This window comes from Daktulosphaira vitifoliae, unplaced genomic scaffold (assembly GCF_025091365.1).
Source record: "Daktulosphaira vitifoliae isolate Bord-2020 unplaced genomic scaffold, ASM2509136v1 Scaffold_3, whole genome shotgun sequence".
Taxonomy (NCBI): domain Eukaryota; kingdom Metazoa; phylum Arthropoda; class Insecta; order Hemiptera; family Phylloxeridae; genus Daktulosphaira; species Daktulosphaira vitifoliae.
In genome coordinates, this window is record NW_026099574.1 from 17,579,831 (window position 1) to 17,599,237 (window position 19,407).

The 19,407-nt window shown below is 28.7% G+C and overlaps 2 protein-coding genes across 6 annotated transcripts in view; one reads left to right on the plus strand and one right to left on the minus strand.

Annotated features, from left to right (window-relative positions):
• The first annotated feature begins 28 nt into the window (after positions 1-28).
• The window catches only part of LOC126903292 (uncharacterized), a 32,096-nt gene continuing 12,717 nt past the window's right edge, over positions 29-19,407 (plus strand). The window contains exon 1 of one of the 5 annotated variants that reach the window (XM_050681400.1): positions 29-149. The gene's annotated coding sequence lies outside the window, so the exon portion shown is untranslated. Of the gene's footprint in view, positions 150-10,820; positions 10,972-18,456; positions 18,711-19,407 lie in introns of those variants that run through there. The other 4 variants (XM_050681403.1, XM_050681402.1, XM_050681401.1 and 1 more) reach the window with 4 other exon arrangements.
• On the minus strand, positions 11,056-11,736 carry LOC126902065 (uncharacterized). The gene has a single exon (XM_050679087.1). The coding sequence runs from the start codon at positions 11,734-11,736 to the stop codon at positions 11,056-11,058; it is 681 nt and encodes a 226-aa protein (XP_050535044.1).

The following is a 19,407-nucleotide window of genomic DNA, read 5'->3' on the forward strand; positions in this document are numbered from 1 at the left end:
TAGGGATGAGAGAGGTAGGGCAATGTAACCTTGACGAAAGCATAGAAGCACCCAGTATGTTTATAGCTAAACATGTTATAGCACTAGTTGTGTCCCGACGGTTCACTGCGAGTTTGCAGAAGTCACTGTCAATTGTACCGCACATTAGGGTAAGTCTTTTTTATATAAAAATATTTTTGTTTAAATATTCTTTTTTATTTAGTGTCAATTTATTAATTTACGGTTGGATATTTTCGTTTGCTACCACCCACGTTTACTAATAATTCATAAGCAAATAATTTATATTGTCATTGAGCAATAAAGTGAAATTGTCTTGGGACAATAGCTCTGAATTCATAATTGCCATTTTCAGAACGTTTAACATGTGCGCTCGCGTACAAGACTAGCGTTTTTAATTGTTTTGTTCCTTTGATGTCGGTTAGAAGGTATATAACATAATAAGATCACAGTAATACGCAATAAGGAATGTTTATAACCGACAATATCCGTACGTGCAGATGATTAAGCGGTTATTACACAATAAACACACAAAACGTAGCATTATGGTCATAATGTATAATTAAAGGGTAGAAATTAAGAAAAAAAAGTTTAAATCAAAAACTTTGTTTTATTTTACTAATAGTGTTTTCATTTATAAGACTAGATTGTTTATTTAATGGAATCAATGCATGTTATGTGACAACTATATTCCAGTTAAAAAGTATGAATGACAGGTGTACAATTTAAAGCAATCAAAAATGATTAATTTCTCATATTTAGGAATTAAAATAATATAATTGTACTAAAAAATAATAGTAAATATTTATTATTCATTATTTTTTCTTTAGTTGTTTCATTAAAAATTTATTGTAAATCTTGTTTGTAGTAATCATTATGATAAAAAAAGGGTAAAAATTAATGAAATATGTATTTTTTTCAATAATTTGTAGCTGGCTATTTCAAATAAATATTAATTCAGATTTACTAATTAATTAATTTTTTCCTTTAGTCCATGTAAAATATATTTTATATTTTGTAAGTGTATTAAAAATGTTACTATGTTATTCTAAAACGAAATATTTGAATGAGGATTTGAAACCGAAATAAATTTGGTTTTACGAACATTTTTACCATATCTAGTAAGTTAGTTGGCCTATATTGAATTTTCTTTTTTAAGAATTTGTTAGGTAGATGATTGCAGAAACTGAAACTATTATCAAATTTCTTTTAAAACCTTAAACAATCTAAAAGTTAGACCATACAAAGCTTAAATATTGAAATTAGTCGATATATTATATTCAGTTAATTTTGGTTTTAAACTTTTAAAATGTTAAGCTCAACTAACTTTTTAAAGGCGTTCTTGTTATATTTTTTAGTTCTATAATTATTTTTTAAACATGTTCTAAAGAATATACGATACACATGATCTTATTAACTGTATACAAGAAAAATTGTCAAAAATCTAAATTATTTTGGTTTGAAGCCCTGATTTGAATAGAGTACTTGATTAGATGTGTATAAATAGTAGAATATCTCACTTTTTTCAATATATCTAAGTATAAATTCTATATAGGCGACTAAGCTAAAGACAAAGCATTATCCCCGTTGACTTTAAAAGCTTATGATTAAGACTGATGATATTAGTAAATTATAAAACAGAAATAGATTTACTTAATTGGATGACTTTTTGGTTATAATTAAATTGATTGATTTTTAATTGTTACGCCATTAAATTAAAACGTAAATTAACTAAAATGGCTTCTTATCTTGTCTAAAATAAATATTAAAACTACCGGTTGGCGTATTCCTATTTTCAAGGATTTTATTAGTAATTTTATATATTTGTATAATAGTAATTAAAATATTCGTTCATTAGACAATATTACACACAGTTATTAAATGGCGCCAAACAGGTTTAAAATTTTACAAGTTTTTTTATTTGTTTGAAATTTTGTAAAAATACTTCAACAAATTAAAAACTGATAATTGACCATTTATATTGGCTGATTAAGTTGATGAAAACATATTTCTACAATTTAACTTACGTTAGGTACATCCAAAATGAGTTTTTTCTAGAATATCCTTTTAGTTAAAATACATAATTGATTTTTACGATAGCACAAAACATTTATCTAATTTCATGTTTGCAGAAAAAATAAATATAATTTAAAATTAGATACAAGTGTTTAATTTTTATTCTATAAATAAATATAAACTAATTGTTGATTCTTATTTTTGTCACCAAACACATTAGAATTGCATACACACAACGCCGTCTTACCCAAATTAAACTAAAATTACCTTTTTTAAACGGCACCGTAAAATATATGTTTTAATGTATGTTATAAAACAATTAACTCGAGTTAATTTTATAAATCTAGATTGTTATAAGTTCTTAATTTATACGCGCACTTTGTGATCCGTCAATAAACATTACTTAGCGTGTACATACATCTGAGTCGAGAGACTTCAATTTGATTTAAGTACAAAGAGTATCTTAAGTCCGACGCCCACCTTACGGGGTCGTCGTTGATTGACAGCGTACGGTGAAAGTAAAAAAAAATTATGCTTTTTTTTTTTTAACGATTTCCACTAATATAATAAAATGACCTCCAAGGTCGTGCAGCGTCCGGCGCCGACCGCCACTGGTTGCATAATTGCGATCACATATAGAATCAAAGTCTATTAAAAAACGATACTTGTAACCCTCGGTCACGCTGGTTGCACCCACAGTATAATAGCAGGTAAACGTCGTCAAAAGCTCATTGATACCGTTGCGCAAGAACGGCGTGGCCGAGTGGTTACAGTGATCACTATGTATTGTTACAACAAACACGGGAGCGACTGAGACCTGTAACATGTAATGGGGTAGCGTGGTCGACAGTGCAGCCGTGAAAGTCACATAAGCACCGCAAATGATCGTAACGTCCTCACAATAATTGTATTTACGAGCGAATTCATCGTAAAGGATTTCAAAAATTCATTATTAATGTGTTTTCATGTTTTGAGACTTTTCAAGGACTCGAGTGACCTTTCTCCGACGACATTTCCAGCCGAGTCTATGTATACCGATGATATGTGTCCGAGGTACATTCTTTTCCATCGTACGGTTCAATTTTTTCCCTAAAATCCGTACAGAGTTCTACGCGTTGGAGAACCTCGTCCCGAGCCTTGGTCATCGACCGGAGGCCGTCAAAATTTCATAGTTATTCTATCTGTTTGGTGTTGTTTATTGTTCGCTGTAATAGTGCATTAAGATCTATAGAATGATTAAGCGTGACTGTATAATAAAAACACTGGACGATATTAGTAAAATATTTTTTTGGACTCGAGAGGTGTGTCAAAACGAATCGAGTGAATTTTGCGGAGAGTTGGCACGTGGGTAATTATCCGTGTCCTATAAGATTCTAAATATAAATTTAGATTTGTTAGTTCGTGTTAATACTTGCTTGACAAAGAAATCCTGTAATTATAATGTTGGTGGCGGACGTGTAAAATATTTGGGTTTTATTTTCGACATGTACCGAGGAATAACCGGCCTGTGACTCAACAATCGGATTTTCCTATTGGTATTCTGTGCAATGTTTGTGTTTCACGTTGTAGTACGATGGACGCAGTTTAAATTACCAGTTTGGCGTTGAAACGTAAATTTGATAAATGTTTAATTTGTGTGTTTATCAATGTCAAGAGTAGTATGGAAAACCAAAGTCTAAAACCGAATTCGGTGGGTTACGCGATGACGTCCATGATGTATTTTTTCAACATTATTCGTTTAATCTCAAATGATTTTTAATAATCATCGTTGATCCGACGACGTACACGTATAAATCGTGTATCTAGATCGTAAACGCCCGTTATGGGAGGTGGTCGTATAAACCCATTCGGTTTTTTTATAAATGCGATGTATTTTAAATGTTATGCGGTAGAAACAAAAAACGTTTCTTTCGTTTATTTCCATTTGAGCAACCTAGACCTTAAACTCTAACGCAGAACCGAGTTGGCTCTGACGAGGAACAACGCGAATGAAAAAGAAAACTTACGTAACCGTATGGAGAAAAAAAACCTGTTGGTCGCACTAGTTACATCAGTTTTTTCATAGTTACAATTGTGATAAATATCATGTCGATGCGTTAATACATATTTGGTAACCGTGACATTGAAACGGTCGACAATAAACGCAATTATTCGTATACAGATTCATCAGCTCTGGTTTCAGAGACAATTGCCCCGAGAATCAATACAACCCGTAGCAGTAATAAAGAGTAAAAGCAAATAATGAGATCTAACTGACCTTGATCGCTATGGATCCGTGGTCTATACGAAACCAATCCATGTGAATTGCAATGTCGATTAAGACGTCACTGCATTAAAATCGTAATGTACACTAAATCCGTCGAACGATATTAACATACTTGACACAATACAGTGACGTCAGACGTGTATTGTTTTTGCAATGTTTAGCCGAAAAATTTTGTTATAAAATCAATGCGTTTTATTATTTCTAATTGATCAACAATTCAAACGTGTAACAACATCGAGTTTATACAGCTGATATGTTGTTGAGTAATAGTTTTATGAAAGAGGAAGCGGATTTTGTAAAATTAGAACAATGTCGTTATGATGTAATTCCTAAATGTTTTAAAAAATGATGTTTACAATTTTTTGTTATTATTTTTATCTAGATGGATTTATTTAAAGAAAACGTAGATTGTTGTTCCAAATAATTTTCAGGATGTAACATCAAACGAAAATGATTTGATCGTATTATTGGACTTTGAATACCTACGCTGCGAACTGCTTATTAAAAAATAAAAAAATATCATATGCCCTATCGAATAATGTAAATAATGGTTAAACCTCGATATATGTATTAAATTTACAAGAACACTCGCAATGGAGCTAATAATTTTAACATAATAATTTATGAAAGTTGAGTATAGTTGGCTCTAAAGTTCTATCTAATTAAAGAAAACTTTTTATATCATCCCAACGAATTTTACTGATTATTATCGCAATTTTTACAGTAACATATTACTAGACTTTTTTATCCAAACAAAAATTACTTATTTTCTTATAGTATGAGCTATTATTGTTGGATTATTTATTTTTTATCTGTTTCAACTTATTTATAAGAACACTCTTGAATTTTAAATAAGCTTGTTGACGTTAATAAAAATTAAATATTCTACAGCTCTATGTTTTAGAAATCCCCAAAGAAATGTATTTATGCGTGAACTCGTCAGATTTGTCACGTGAAAATGGAAATTTGCATTTCAGAAGGAATCTGATTAACCATTATTATTGATGTAATAAAGAAAACGTAAGACAATTGTTTTGATGGAACTAATATTAAGAAATATGATTCAAAGCAATTAGTTTTTGTCTTTGTTAAAATTAATGTGAGTGACGAGTTTATTATTGGAACTTGTTATATACACTCAACTAGTCCAATGAGTTGCTATAGAGACCATGTCTATCCAAGTGAACATATAATATCAATTATTGGTTATAATAATCGAGTAATACGACTAGGTGATTACAATCTTCCTAACGCAATGATTACTAATATTAGTCAAAGTTTAGTATTTAACGGTGTACACTCAGAGCAGTAAGTTTATTTAACTACTTTTCGTATTCTGTTTTTTACCAGCATAATATAGTTTTAAATAGAAATACAAACTACAACAAGAAAATTAGATTTAATTATCTGTAATGATGTTATTACTAGCGTAAATAATATGAATATTTTAGGTTTAGTACCTGTTGACGAGTATCATCTCATATTAAAAGTATAAATTAATTTAAACGGTTCTTAAATACATAATACACAAAAGTATATATTTAAAGATTAAAATTATGAAGATTATATTTTAATTTGTTGATCATTAAGTGTAATTGATTGGAAAAAATTATTTTCTCATAGAGATATTTATTGTACAGTTACGGCATTATATGATATACTAAATAGTATTAAAGATAAATACGTGTCAAAACGGAATTCCAGAAATATTCTATATCTGGTTTAGTTTAATTCAGAATTTCGTAAACTTGTTAGAAGAAAAAAATTGCATAAGTATAAACATATGGAATAATATTAATGCACCACATTTTATTGTTTAAGGGTTCAAAATATAAGAAAAACGAAATATTGCTATAATGAAAACTTAGAACAAACTCAACATTTTTTAAAAGTTAATCCGTATTTTTTTAGAATTTTAGTTATAGTCGGAAAAATATAATGAACATTTTTTCCCTGTATTTTAACAATTAAGCTAATAATTAGTTAGTAGTTTCTAATTTATATAGACAATTTTTTTTCTCGATTACCAGAAAATTGGCATTATAAACATATTGACTTATCTTTTGATAAAAAGAGTACACTAATAATTGACAATAAGTTTTCTATGGCAAAAGTTTGTGATGGCTTAAATCATATAGGTAACAATCTAGCACCTCTTAATAACTCAAATTCCGTTTTAGTAATATCTCAGGATCCAAAAGGTGGTCACGTATCTCTTATTCTTTTTTAAATTTTCATGAATGATTAATGCATAGCTTTTAGAAATTTAGGATTTATTCAACCATGTTGCAAACATTTTAATCAGGTACATTGTTTAAAGATCCATTATTAAGTATTAGTACGATCTAATTTTGAATTTGGATCAATTATTTGGGACCCTACACAAGTCGGTCAAGTTTATAAAATTAAAAAAATATAAAGACTTTTTTTACTCATAGTACATAAAGTTTAAATGATTAGTGAAAATATTGTGGATATGGAGTTCCATTGTAACATATCTTTAAAATCTAAACGTATTTATATTTGTGTGTTTTTTATGTTGGAAAAATATTATTTTATGTTCTACGAGTTAATAATCCTAAATATTATTCTTTTTATACAGAATCCTAAGTCAAAAACTTTGTTCTGAGTAGTCCATGAATAGAATAATAATATTATGAAATAGTTTTAAGTATTTTAAATAAAGTATTTTGATAACTAGGGTCTGAATATAAAATGTATTTATACGTTTTGTTGAGTTATTCTAAACACACTATTAACTAGGACAAATTTTTATTAGTTGACTTGAAAACTTGGTAATGTTTTATCACCTAGATTATATTTTTGAGGGCGAAGTGATTGGGGAGTTAATCCTTACGAAAACGATGAATATTTTTATGCTATTATATAATCCTATGACAAGGAAGCACAAACTTGAGATCCTTTAAAGCGGTTAAACAAAATATATAACTGTGTTTAAATTCGGGCACTAGTGATAAAAAATTATTGTAGATTTTGTAATTTAACTTTAGTTGAATTATAATGTTATAAAAGAAAAATAATAATTTGTATAAATGTTAGTTGGTTATATTACTATTTAGTAGTGGCAAAGCCAGGGGACAAAAAAGCCATGACCTCCCCATTGATAGCAATATTCATCTCTAAAATGCGGTGATGAGAAAAAAATGTATTTTTGTATATTTTTTGGACTATGTCCCCTTTATTATGAAATCCTGGGTATGCCACTGCTTTTTAATTGAGTTACTGTATTTTAGCCCTTTCATAGGGCGTTCAATATTTAATAAAAATAAATAATAATAAATTGTTAATTAGACAAAAGGAAACAATCGAAAGATTTCAATGAATTGCGTAGTTAGCAGATTTATTTTAAAAGTTGCGAACGTATTACGCATATGTTGCGTATACTCTCTAAAGAAACTAATTAATTGGTCTCGGTTCTGCGGACGTTCTCATAATCTTGATCTAAGCTAAGCACTTACACCTGTTAATAAATGTGTATTAAAATAACATAATAGCGCCATGGTAATCTATTATGAGTAATTAAATTTTATAATCAGTTAAAAATAATTGAAGCTTTCGTAGAATTTTTTTTTCCTGAACTTTTTTTTTTTTGTAAAATTGTTACTGTTATTGTTGTTTGAACGTACGAAAATAGTCATTTGATTGTCGACTCTTTGATTGTTAACTCTTATTAGGTATATAACACAGCCAGCACATCAAATATCCAGGTCAAGAAACTCGGTTAAATAGTTAGAAGATATCAATGATACTAATTGATACCACTTAGTAGATCATTCAAGAATTCAATTAAAAAAAAAACTCATATTTAATTTTTGTCCTCGGAAGTTCAAGTATTATTATATTTTTTCGTATATAATGGTTATGATTTTTAACCTTAAATATTATAATTGATATTATGATGATAATAATTATGACTGTATAAACAAATACCGACTAATCTCGGTTAAATGACAATGCATTATTTCTTGTGTGAATTGAGCGGCACGTATTCGTACAGCCGAATTGAAAGTTCCAAAATAAGTTACATTGTTTGCAATGGTACTAACCTATAATTGGTGATGATTTTTTTTTATGAGAAAAAAACCATAAACCTTGTACATTTTATCGCTCGTGCCGTTGTTGTTTTATAACGTCTGCTTTTTTCTCTTAATTTCTTGTATTTATAAATACATAATAACAACACTTTATACACTTTAGGGTCATCAGATAGGTAGGCATATTCACTGCAGCCTTGTGTTTGTTTCATTCCATACATTATACGTTTGTTATTATAATTCATTATGCACTTAATTTTTTCTCTCGCCGTCACACCAGCCGTTTTCATAGTGCGCACTTTTGAAGTATACGCCACTGTCCTCAATGCTCAGCAACCGTGAACCAAAAAACTGGAATAAATCGACGTTTTTATTGGAAGCGTTTTGTGCGCAAGTACATTAACGTTACCCAGAGATGATCTTAAAGTTCATCACATACACGCGACATCATGAACCATCTTTTCTGGATTATTATAATCGGCCGTACCCTAAATACTTAGTATCCTAAATAAGGTAATGTGAATTACAAAAAAAATTATTCATATCATTATGATCGCGGCGAAGAAACGATTATTGTAAATTACGGATGGTGTGCGATCGCTGCGAATATTATCAAGGTCCGATGCTCATTAGAAAACAATGGAAGTAATAATTTTAATCGCGAAACTTATTTGTGTTTAATTCGCATAATTTGTTAAAATTTTCGGCAAATCATATAGAGACGTTGACCCTGAATTTTTCCACAAAATTGGTACCACGATAACAGACGTACTTGACCAGACTAGTGTCAAGATTCGCCTTAGATCGATAAGTACTTAATTATTTAAAAGAGTAGCACAGTTGTAATGTCTTTGAAGGTAACCTTTCGTAGACCAATGGTCAACGTTATTTTTACATTGTAATTTTAGAATTTGATTAAATCCGAAAACCAGTTGAGGGTTTAGTATTATTTATGGTATGGGAAAATAAAAGATTTACATGACACGCGATACAAATTTTTTTAATATCACGTGTCTATATTAAATAGCCATGAGATGTAACTATCCCCAAGGCGGAATAAATTTCTACTGTCAAAATCTTAAAGATTTTATGACACCAGATGAAAGCACATACATATATACATAAATACATAAACGGGAAATGTGCAACGGTGTGTCTCAGAAGTTCTTTTTGCTTGACTAATTTTTTTATCTGGTAACGATTTAAAGCAAGACTCACAAACGTTTGTCGTAGCTCTCTGTTCGTTCGATTCGTTATCACTTGATTACTTTAACAGTATATTGTAATAATTTTAACACTATTTAAATGTATTTATTGTACACAATTTAAATTATGAAATTATGTGTACTGTGAAGGTGTACTTAATGCCCTTGGAGCGACTGCCGTTAATAAATTACACAAACATATTTATATTACAAACGGACAATAATTATTTTAATGGCGCGAGCACCGGTGATAGGTGTTAGTCTTTTTTAATTATAGGCGTTCTTGTAAAACTTCACTTTGTCATTACAGCTCTATCACAAATGCAAATAATTCATGATTGACAGTTTAATCGATTTAAATAGAATATTTAAAATAAGTGCTCGTTACTAGTTACACGGTAGCATTGCATAAGTTGTATATGGATTGGAAAGTTCTGTACTAATAAAATCTACATAAAATAACTTTGATAATAAAAAATCATTTTCTGCGAACTTTGACTTTCCTCAGGTAACGCATTCAGTTAATTCTTATCATTTACAACGTCAATAATATAAAGTAAAATATTAGTAAAGGTTTTAGTGTTTCGATAAAATTTCCAAGGAAATTTCTGAGAGTATCACGCACAACTTTTTCATATTAATGTATAAATATAAATTACATTTTTATTTGCGAACGCGATAGTATAAAAATCATACCGCCAAGGCGAGTTGCGCAAAAATATTATTGATGGAATTTAAAAATATATAGAAAATAAATACTGAAAAAAAATCATTATAAATACGGTATCTAATATGATGCACGACAGAATCGATGAGCTTCACCAAAACATATAAATTGTATGAATGACACGGCGAGTTATATGTCACTGTGTCAGTGTCAGCATTTGCATAGCATTATATTTTTTCATAATTTTTTTATGTAATTTTTTTGAAATAAAAACTATTTAACCGAAAATTTGGTCTTGGACCAAACTTTAACCCCAGGTGACCCGCCCTTGACGCGCTTGATATATTATCTTTGTACAAACCAATCAGTGAATACCTCGAAAGTAGCCTGTGACGCATCCAAATCTATTTACCGTCCAACACGGTTTGCTCTTGATTGTGGCCTATTTTCACTGAGGAATATTTAATTTTTTTGTTTACATTGTTATTTATGGTATGTTATAATTAATCTAATATATAAAATAAACTATGTTCCTAAAAATTAACAACGATGTTACGCCTTAGGCCCGTTTGCGTCATTGACACTCTTATATTTATGGCACGAGGGCCTTTGGCTGTGTACCTGTTACGTTTAGACCATTCAACAGACTAGTCAAACAGTTACATTATTCGCTTAGCAGTTGAGTGTTTACGTGTTTCAGTACGTTTTATTAACAGTTTTATTTATTCCAAGTTCAAAGATTGTATTCAAGTGTCGTTATTACAGGTGAATATTATTGTTTAAGTTGTATACTTAGTTGTAAGCGTTAAACGAATGTGTTTTTATGGTTAGACGTCCGATAGTCTTATCTCATAATAATTGTCTGGGCAAGAGTTCTTTAATTAGAATACCGGCAGCTTTGACTTCCGTGTGGTTGAAGTTAAAAAGGGGTGGTAAAGGTTGATCATTAGGAATTAGGATATCTCCATAACGAAGTTGGTCGTAACATCGGTAGGCGCAACTCTCAAAAGCCGATGGTCTAAGAGAAGCCTTTAGACTTAAAGTTGATATTACCAGTTCGACTACGTCGGGTGGTGCTATCTCTATGAGTTCTTTTGGAAGTTGTCTGGTGACTAAGTTCCGTTGTTCTGCGACAGTCTTACCCGGATATAGAATTCTTCCCAATATCAGTTCTGCGTACACACATCCTGCACTCCATATGTCCACAGCTACCGTATAGTTCCTGGTACCAAAAAGTAGTTCTGGCGCACGGTAATGCCTCGAGCATATGTACAAAGCATTGGGTCTTCCGTCGTTGAGATTCTTAGCACTTCCAAAATCACATAATTTCAACACCCCCCAGTTAGGATAGACGAGTAGATTTCGAGGTTTGATGTCTCGATGACACAGACCCAAAGCGTGCATGTATCCTAGTGCTCGGAACATTTGATAAGTGTAAAGTTTAGCGTATTCAGTGGGCATAGTCAAACCGATGTCCGCATACCCTCGTATCATTTGGTGCATGTTGTTAGGGGCATACTCCATTCCCATGTAAAGATATAAATTTGAACCAGACCCTGTGTTAATAAACGGTTGACCGTTTACACTAGAAAATCAAATTATCAAAGTACACGTATAAATATATTTTTCTCAGCTGACCGGAAATATAATAGAACAGCATCTGTACCACATTCGGATGCCAACCGAGGCGCTTGTGTACTTCTACTTCGTGTAGCCAGTGGGACTTAAATCTGGTTAAGGGTATTTGTTTAACAGCTGCCGTTCGGTTTGTATTAACTAATCGCACCCGGTAAACAGTACCGAAAGTGCCGGCGTCTACAACGGAAATTTCATTGAACAACGGACGATTATTTGTTATCGCGGTACAAGTCCCGTCATTCCAGCAACCAGTAAACCGGTCCATATTATATTTAACCCAAGTGATTCTGTGAAAAACCAAATGGCCTTTTCCTGTGTTGACAATTATTGCTGTTGTTGTTTGCTACCATTGAAACGAGACCGTTGTCACGCAGATTTATTATTCTAGCCAGCCGGACGTCTTTCAAGTACACTTGTACTGCTGACCGATTTTCAGCACGTATAGACGAGCTCATTGACCTTCAATAGATCATTCGCATCGGTACGTGATGAGAACGATATCTGTGCTAATAGAATTCATAGATTTTCGGGTTGTCTTCTGTAAAAGTATAATTCAGCGATAAATTATGTAAATCTAATTCCTCAAACAATACTTTACAACCATACGGCAGTAGACAATACTCGTTATGAGTATTATTATTAGTGTATTAAGTATTATTTAATATTTGTTGTTCATTAATTGTACGTAGTATGAGTACAGTTATTATTTGATAATCTAATTAGGTTATAAGGTACAATTCTGGAATTTAATACTTAACCCACAATTATTAATCAATTTATCATTACGAAATAAACGTAGTTAAGTTATAATCTATATCGTGTAACATGAGTTCATTAAGTTTGCTTTAACTTTATATTAATATATAATTACAGATCATAAGATTAGTAAAAGATTTAAATATGTAATTGTACAGCCCAGTTTTTTAATAAAAATTTTAAGTAGTAATTAAGTAAAATAGCCTCATTTTTTTTAAATTTCTGTTTTAAAATAAGTTATTAAGTCAGTGCTGTTGTTTTTCTACCTTAATCATTTAATATTCTTGATATAATTTATTGTGGTCTCTCAAAATTATCGAAAAATACCATTAAGTTATGTCATTTTTAAAATGGAAGAATTGGAAAACTTGTTAGATTTACTAACTAGGGGTTGAAGGCAGTTAAATTGAGCTAAATTTATAAAAATTAACCCAATAGAAAATTTCTACACGTGTCTTTAAAATATTTTGAACTAATATTCTTTTTGAACTGTTGACAAATTTATTTAAGGCCACTAAAACCCCATAGGTCTAGCCACAAAGATGTCAATAATCAAAGGAATAAAAATTTGTTGTATTAATCAGGTCTTTAATAACTAAGATACGAATACCTATCCTGTTAAAAAAGTTGATTTCGTTATTATTAAAAAATATCATCTGTTTAATGATTTTCAAAACAATAATTAAAAAAAAAAAATGAAAATATATTTTGTGACGATTTCATTCGATATATACATAATTAACAAGGGCATAGATTACATATTTAATTACTTTTAAATTTACTGGAGAAATGTGTAAGTAGTTTAAAAAAATTTGCCCTAGATACTGCTGGCGCCACCTTCAAGTATTTGTATGTAAACGTTTATACTTCGTAAAATACTTCTTAATAGTTGATTTCGTTTTTTTGCAATTATTTAAAATGTAATTACTTGTTTTTCATTTGATAAACTACAATTAAAAAATAATTAGAACTATTTCATAATCTTATAAAATATATTGTGTTCAAAAAAAAATTATACTAAACAATTCATACAATAAAAAATGTTGCACTTGTCAAAAACATGTGGGCCTATACTGTACCATTGATTAAATATTTTTTTTTAGTTGCATCATTCTCGTATGACTCGTTGATCTTGAACCGTGTCAAGTTAAACTAACTCGTTCTTTATAATTAATCGAAAACAAACACATAAACTGAGATTTCATTTTAATAGCTTAAGAAAATATTTTGAAAACAATTTTACTTACAAATCTTAAACTTAAGTAGTATAGTTCAACAATTAATTTTGGTGCTTAAATGTTCAAAAAGTATGAGACGGTGTTGTTGAAAGAATATTTTCATTTATTTATCAATACATTTTCTGAATAATATAAATATCTCGTTAAAAAAGAGACATTATTTTGGAATAAGCCGTAAGAGTTTTGAAATTACTGTTTTTTGTTATTTTTAATTGATAAAAAGTTGCTTGAATACGTAATGATTAAATTATAAATTATTTTATTTTTGTTAAATGGGAAGTTATTAGCATTCTAACGTGTATACAAAAATATTGATGCAATTTTAGATGTTTTTATCTAAGTTTAAAATTAAAACTTTGAATTGTATTATTATAAACATTGAAATAATAATGGATTTTATAGATTCCAATAGAAAATAATCAAAATGAAAAAACCATTAGATCAAGTATATTTACACTGTATATTCGTATTTCGATACTGAATCGCTACAAAGTAATTAATTGAATACATTTATAGTAACAGCTACTGAAACGTCTAACCTAATTAAAATTGTATTGGCGATTTGAGTTTACAGCTCATTCGCTAGCGCTAATTTCACATATCAAACATCCAAATGACACTTAGAGGTTAAACTTGTATTTTTTACATTTACAATCTTTGTTAGGGTTTTATTACAACGCTGTTGTAACTCATCTGCTCAAAAAGTTTTTAGTTTATGAACTAATAGGTTAAGAATCTAAAATTATTACAACTAGTTAATTTTTTACATTGAAATATCAAACAATAAAAAATACAAATCGACTGATGTAATTCGTGATATATTTTATATGTGTTTAGATAAAAATAATCAGCATTAGCTTTTTTTTAAATTAAGTTATTGACAGTTAAACTATTGTATAAATAATTATTAAGACGACTCTTAGAAAAATAGAAAAAATATGACTTTCTCTTTAGATTCACTTATGTTTATATTGTAATATTATGATCAAAAATACTTGCTAATTAATAACAATAACCATCGCGTATATTAATGTAATACAATTGTTATCATAATGCATGATGTTCATGGTTGACTGAGGGTTATCGCGGTGTATTATCGAAAGTTTATACAACATTTGTGTTACTTAATAAGTGTATTAATGTTAAAAGGTTTGTAACAAACTAATTCCATCGACGTGCCAAATATTAAGTAATACTTTTGTATTATATCAATCTATTTATAATCGTAATTATTATTTAATATCGTAGGGGAACTTGATTTCAGCTTAAAAAATAACAAAAACAATATTATTATTATGATTTTTTAATTTTTACTATCAGCTATATACAAAGTATATAGTATATTCACTTAAATTGTGTTTCCTTGAAAAATAACTATATGACTTAACACAATTTTTTTTTTTAAGAATTTATATTATTGATTGTATTGTAATTAATATAAAGAATATTTACAAGTTTTTAATCAACTAAAACTCTCTTTGTTACATTTTATTAACGAGTCTTTTAAATAAATAAAAAAAAAAAACAACTATTTTCTAATTATTTAGCATCAAAATGAAATGAAAAAATAAGTAAAAAGTAAAACAAATTAGTAAATAGAAAGTACAATCGCATAAATAACAACTTTATATGCAAAGGGACCTAAACTGACTTTAAAGGTTAACAATTTTAGATAGAAAAAATTAAATGGTATCGGGTATATTATAAATAAATGAGAAGAGCACAAAATGAGAATAGTAAACTAAAAATTGCGATTTATAGTGAAGAAATTCAAGGGATATCTATAAAAAAGTTATAATCTTCATGTAAAACTAACGATATATACAGGCAATAGCGTAGCCAAGATTTTCAAGATTTAAGTATTTTCTTGATACGGTTGAATAACCTCAGTTCGTTAATTTTCAATAGCAATATGCTTAAAAATATCTAATTTATCTATTGTATGTCCATGTTCAAATAGCACTTTTAACCACTATCCCAAGTATTCCTTCTAAACAATCGATTTTATATGGCAAAATTATTTATATTAAAATATTTTTCAGACATTTATAGATACGTTCAATTAATGTATCATAATATTTATATTAAGTATTATTAAAATTACTTGTAATAGTAATTAACTTTTAAATGGTGGGATTTGATTTAAAGGTTAAAGTAGTTAGCAAAGGTCGACTTCGTCTTTCATTCAGAAAAAAGGGTTTCAATTATGCAATTATAAATTAAAAATTAAATAACTATCAAACAATTTAAAATTGACCAATCTTATTTGAGGAGTCCAAAGTTAATCATCATTATGCAACTAAGAGTAATGAAGATAATATAATAAATATTAATTGTGATAGTAACTATAAAAAATTTCATTGGCTAAATATAGAAACAGCTGGGTCTATATTTAAGAGATTGGTTACCAATCATAAATTATATTTTTTCAAAATTAAAATTTTACTTCATTGCTTTACAATATAATACTAAAGACTTAATTAATCGCAAGTTAATAATGATCGCTACCCACACCATAAATTCAAAAATTATTAATTGTAAATTTGCTTATAATACTATTATATTTGTCACGATTGAAGTATTTTTTGAATGCGTTATATGAATACATTAAACAACTTCGCTTTTATTTCTATTTCACATAACGATATATAAATTATACATAGACGAATGTATTTTTTTAAATCGTAAACAACCTTATAATAATTATACTTGTTAATAATCAACTATATACGAGGGAAAACTGCTGAAAATCAATCGTTAACCTACCGCGAATGATTAACTTTAATTAACTTTTTGTTGAAAAGTCTGTATAGATAAGATATGAAACTAATAAACAAAGCAATTTAATAAATTAACATGAGATTTTATTTTTTTTTTATTCAAATATTTATCTATTTATTACAGAACGTTTCGAATACCAATTATTTATGGTAACTGATAATCATAATTGTCTATTTAAACAAAGATCGAATAGCGTATATAGATATTTTAAACAAATAATTTCAAATTTTAAATAATAACTATTTAGAAGTTTCTTCCGGTTTTGAATAAAAGAAAAACTTTTCTCCTAAATCTAAGATATATCGGATTGTTAAACATTATCAATGATTTTTACTTCACATTAAATGACTTAATAATTAGTTAATTTTGTATTACGACACATGTGAGTTATTGAACACAGTCGATTCTGGGAAAAAAGTGCGCCCTGAGCGGTCAAATTTTTCCTCGTATGTTTTTTAGACGATCGCTTTAAAGTATTTTCTAATAATATTAGCAAGTCGACAGACTCATACTTCCTGCACACACAAGGAACAGCCATTTATCATTAATCTTCTCTGTTGTGTGAGATATTATTACCCTAAAGCGTTTACCGTAACACCAATAACGCCGCGGTTATCGCGAAGCTATTGAAAGTTCTTACAATATTTGCATATACAGCGCCTTAAACTAATTACTTAAGTCACTGGCCACAATAATACTAACGATAATTACTGATGTCGGTCGACAAGCATATGATAATTAATAACTCTATTGACGCATACATAATCGATTTCCATATAGGAATAATATTAAATTATAATACCTTATAGTGTGTGTGTGTGTGTGCGTGTGTGTGTGTTAAGTCAATAATATTGGCGGCCACGCGTTGGACACGGATTTTAACTGCTAGGAACGAGACGTCCACTTTTAGCCTTGAACGATTCCGGACGCGTTCGTTCTTATCTTCCGACAACTGTAACACACTCACCGGCGCGTCATCGAGTTCTCCAAAGAAACCGAAATCTCCTATTATGCACTTTACACCTCGACTACTTAACTAGTTAATAGCCACTTGTAATCAAACCTACGATTATTTAACCGGTCAATCTAGTCAAGTGGCTCGAATTCACCGAATAAATCATTACGAGATCTTCATTACATATTCGAACCCCATAGACCAAAGAGTATTCGAGTGTAAATAAATAGAAACTGTTTAAATTAAAAAAAAAAAAAAAATGACATGACGAATTCCCATGTCTGTCTATTTCTCTAGACGTACAGCCTTATTTGAATTTAAATATCGTATTTCCGTCGTTTTTAAATAATAATATTACTTTTGTAACAATGGAATATTTCGATTGACTAAACAAAGAAAATAGCACTCTAGTCTGTTGAGTTGTTTGATTTGTTGGTAAGATAATTTTTTGCGAACTTTATCAATTTGTTAATATCAATTAATAGAGAAGAAAACTATAATATTTCGAAATTTTTCAATAAAAATCTTAAGCATTATCGTCAATGATTTTTTCGGTTAACATTAATTGATATTTGTTTTTGTAGATCGAAGTTATTACTGTTTTTTAAAAATATTTTTACGTCATACAACTTTGATTATTGAATGATTGATAAAATACGTACATTTATAGCTAAAATTTATATTAATGTTTCACATAAGTAACATAGTCAAATTATAGTTCAGATAATTCAATTTACATTAATTAGTTTTTTAAAATGAAATCTATCTAAATCCGTTGTAGATCGAATGGTCAATAAGGTTCACGTCTTAAAGTTTTGAGAGGGAGTGATATGCTGCCGTATTATAATAAGCTTGCAAACTGATTTATAAGTTAATTGTTGATTGTTATTTAAGTAAAACTTATTGAGTATTTATAACAATCCGTCTATTCAAAGAACATTTTTTATTAGTTATTTTTTCACATTTTTCTACTTTTCTATTTTTACAAGTTTTTAAAGTTTACAAGCAATATTTTTTTTTACTTTTCAAATACATTCAAAAACTTTCAACAAGTATTACTTGCTTATAAACTTCATTTTAATTCACTTCTATTAAGACTGAAGTGAAACTTACAAACCACTCATTCCTAGTATCAAGTATGTAAAATAACTTAATTCTTATACAAACATTTAGCTTTATTTTATATATTGTACACCAAGGTGCAATTTTTTTGTTGTTAATTTTATTATCACAAAGCAAAAATTGATTATTTTTAATATTAGTTCTTGATGGAGAAAAAACACTCTTAAAGAATTTAAAAAAATTGTTTATCATATTATTATAATGATTTATAAAAAATAAAAAATCAATACTCTGTATAATTATAGTTGTATGATATTAATATTGTTTTACATCAATCATTGCTAAGAAAGTAGTTTGCCCTATAGGCAAAATAATCTAATTTCAATAAAAACGATCAATTTAAAATATTTAAGTTTTAAAGAAATTATTATTAAGATCATATATTATGGGTAATTTTATAAAAACATCTATTTACTTATGCATTGGTGTTAAGTATTTTTACAAAACCATCAAATGCTTCAATTAGTTTCCCCCTCAATTAAATATATTTTCAAGGTTTGATGATTATAGGTGTATTGGAATTTTGCGAATAAGGTTGTTTTTTTAATTGATTGATTGTTTTGACATTTTAAAAATTTCGCTTGCATATTACTTTAGATACGTAATAAAATATTTATTGCATACGTTACAAATTATGTTAAATTATGACGTATACTTAATATTGCAATAGTAGTAGCAACTTGTTTTTAATGAATTTTGAACAGTTAGTTG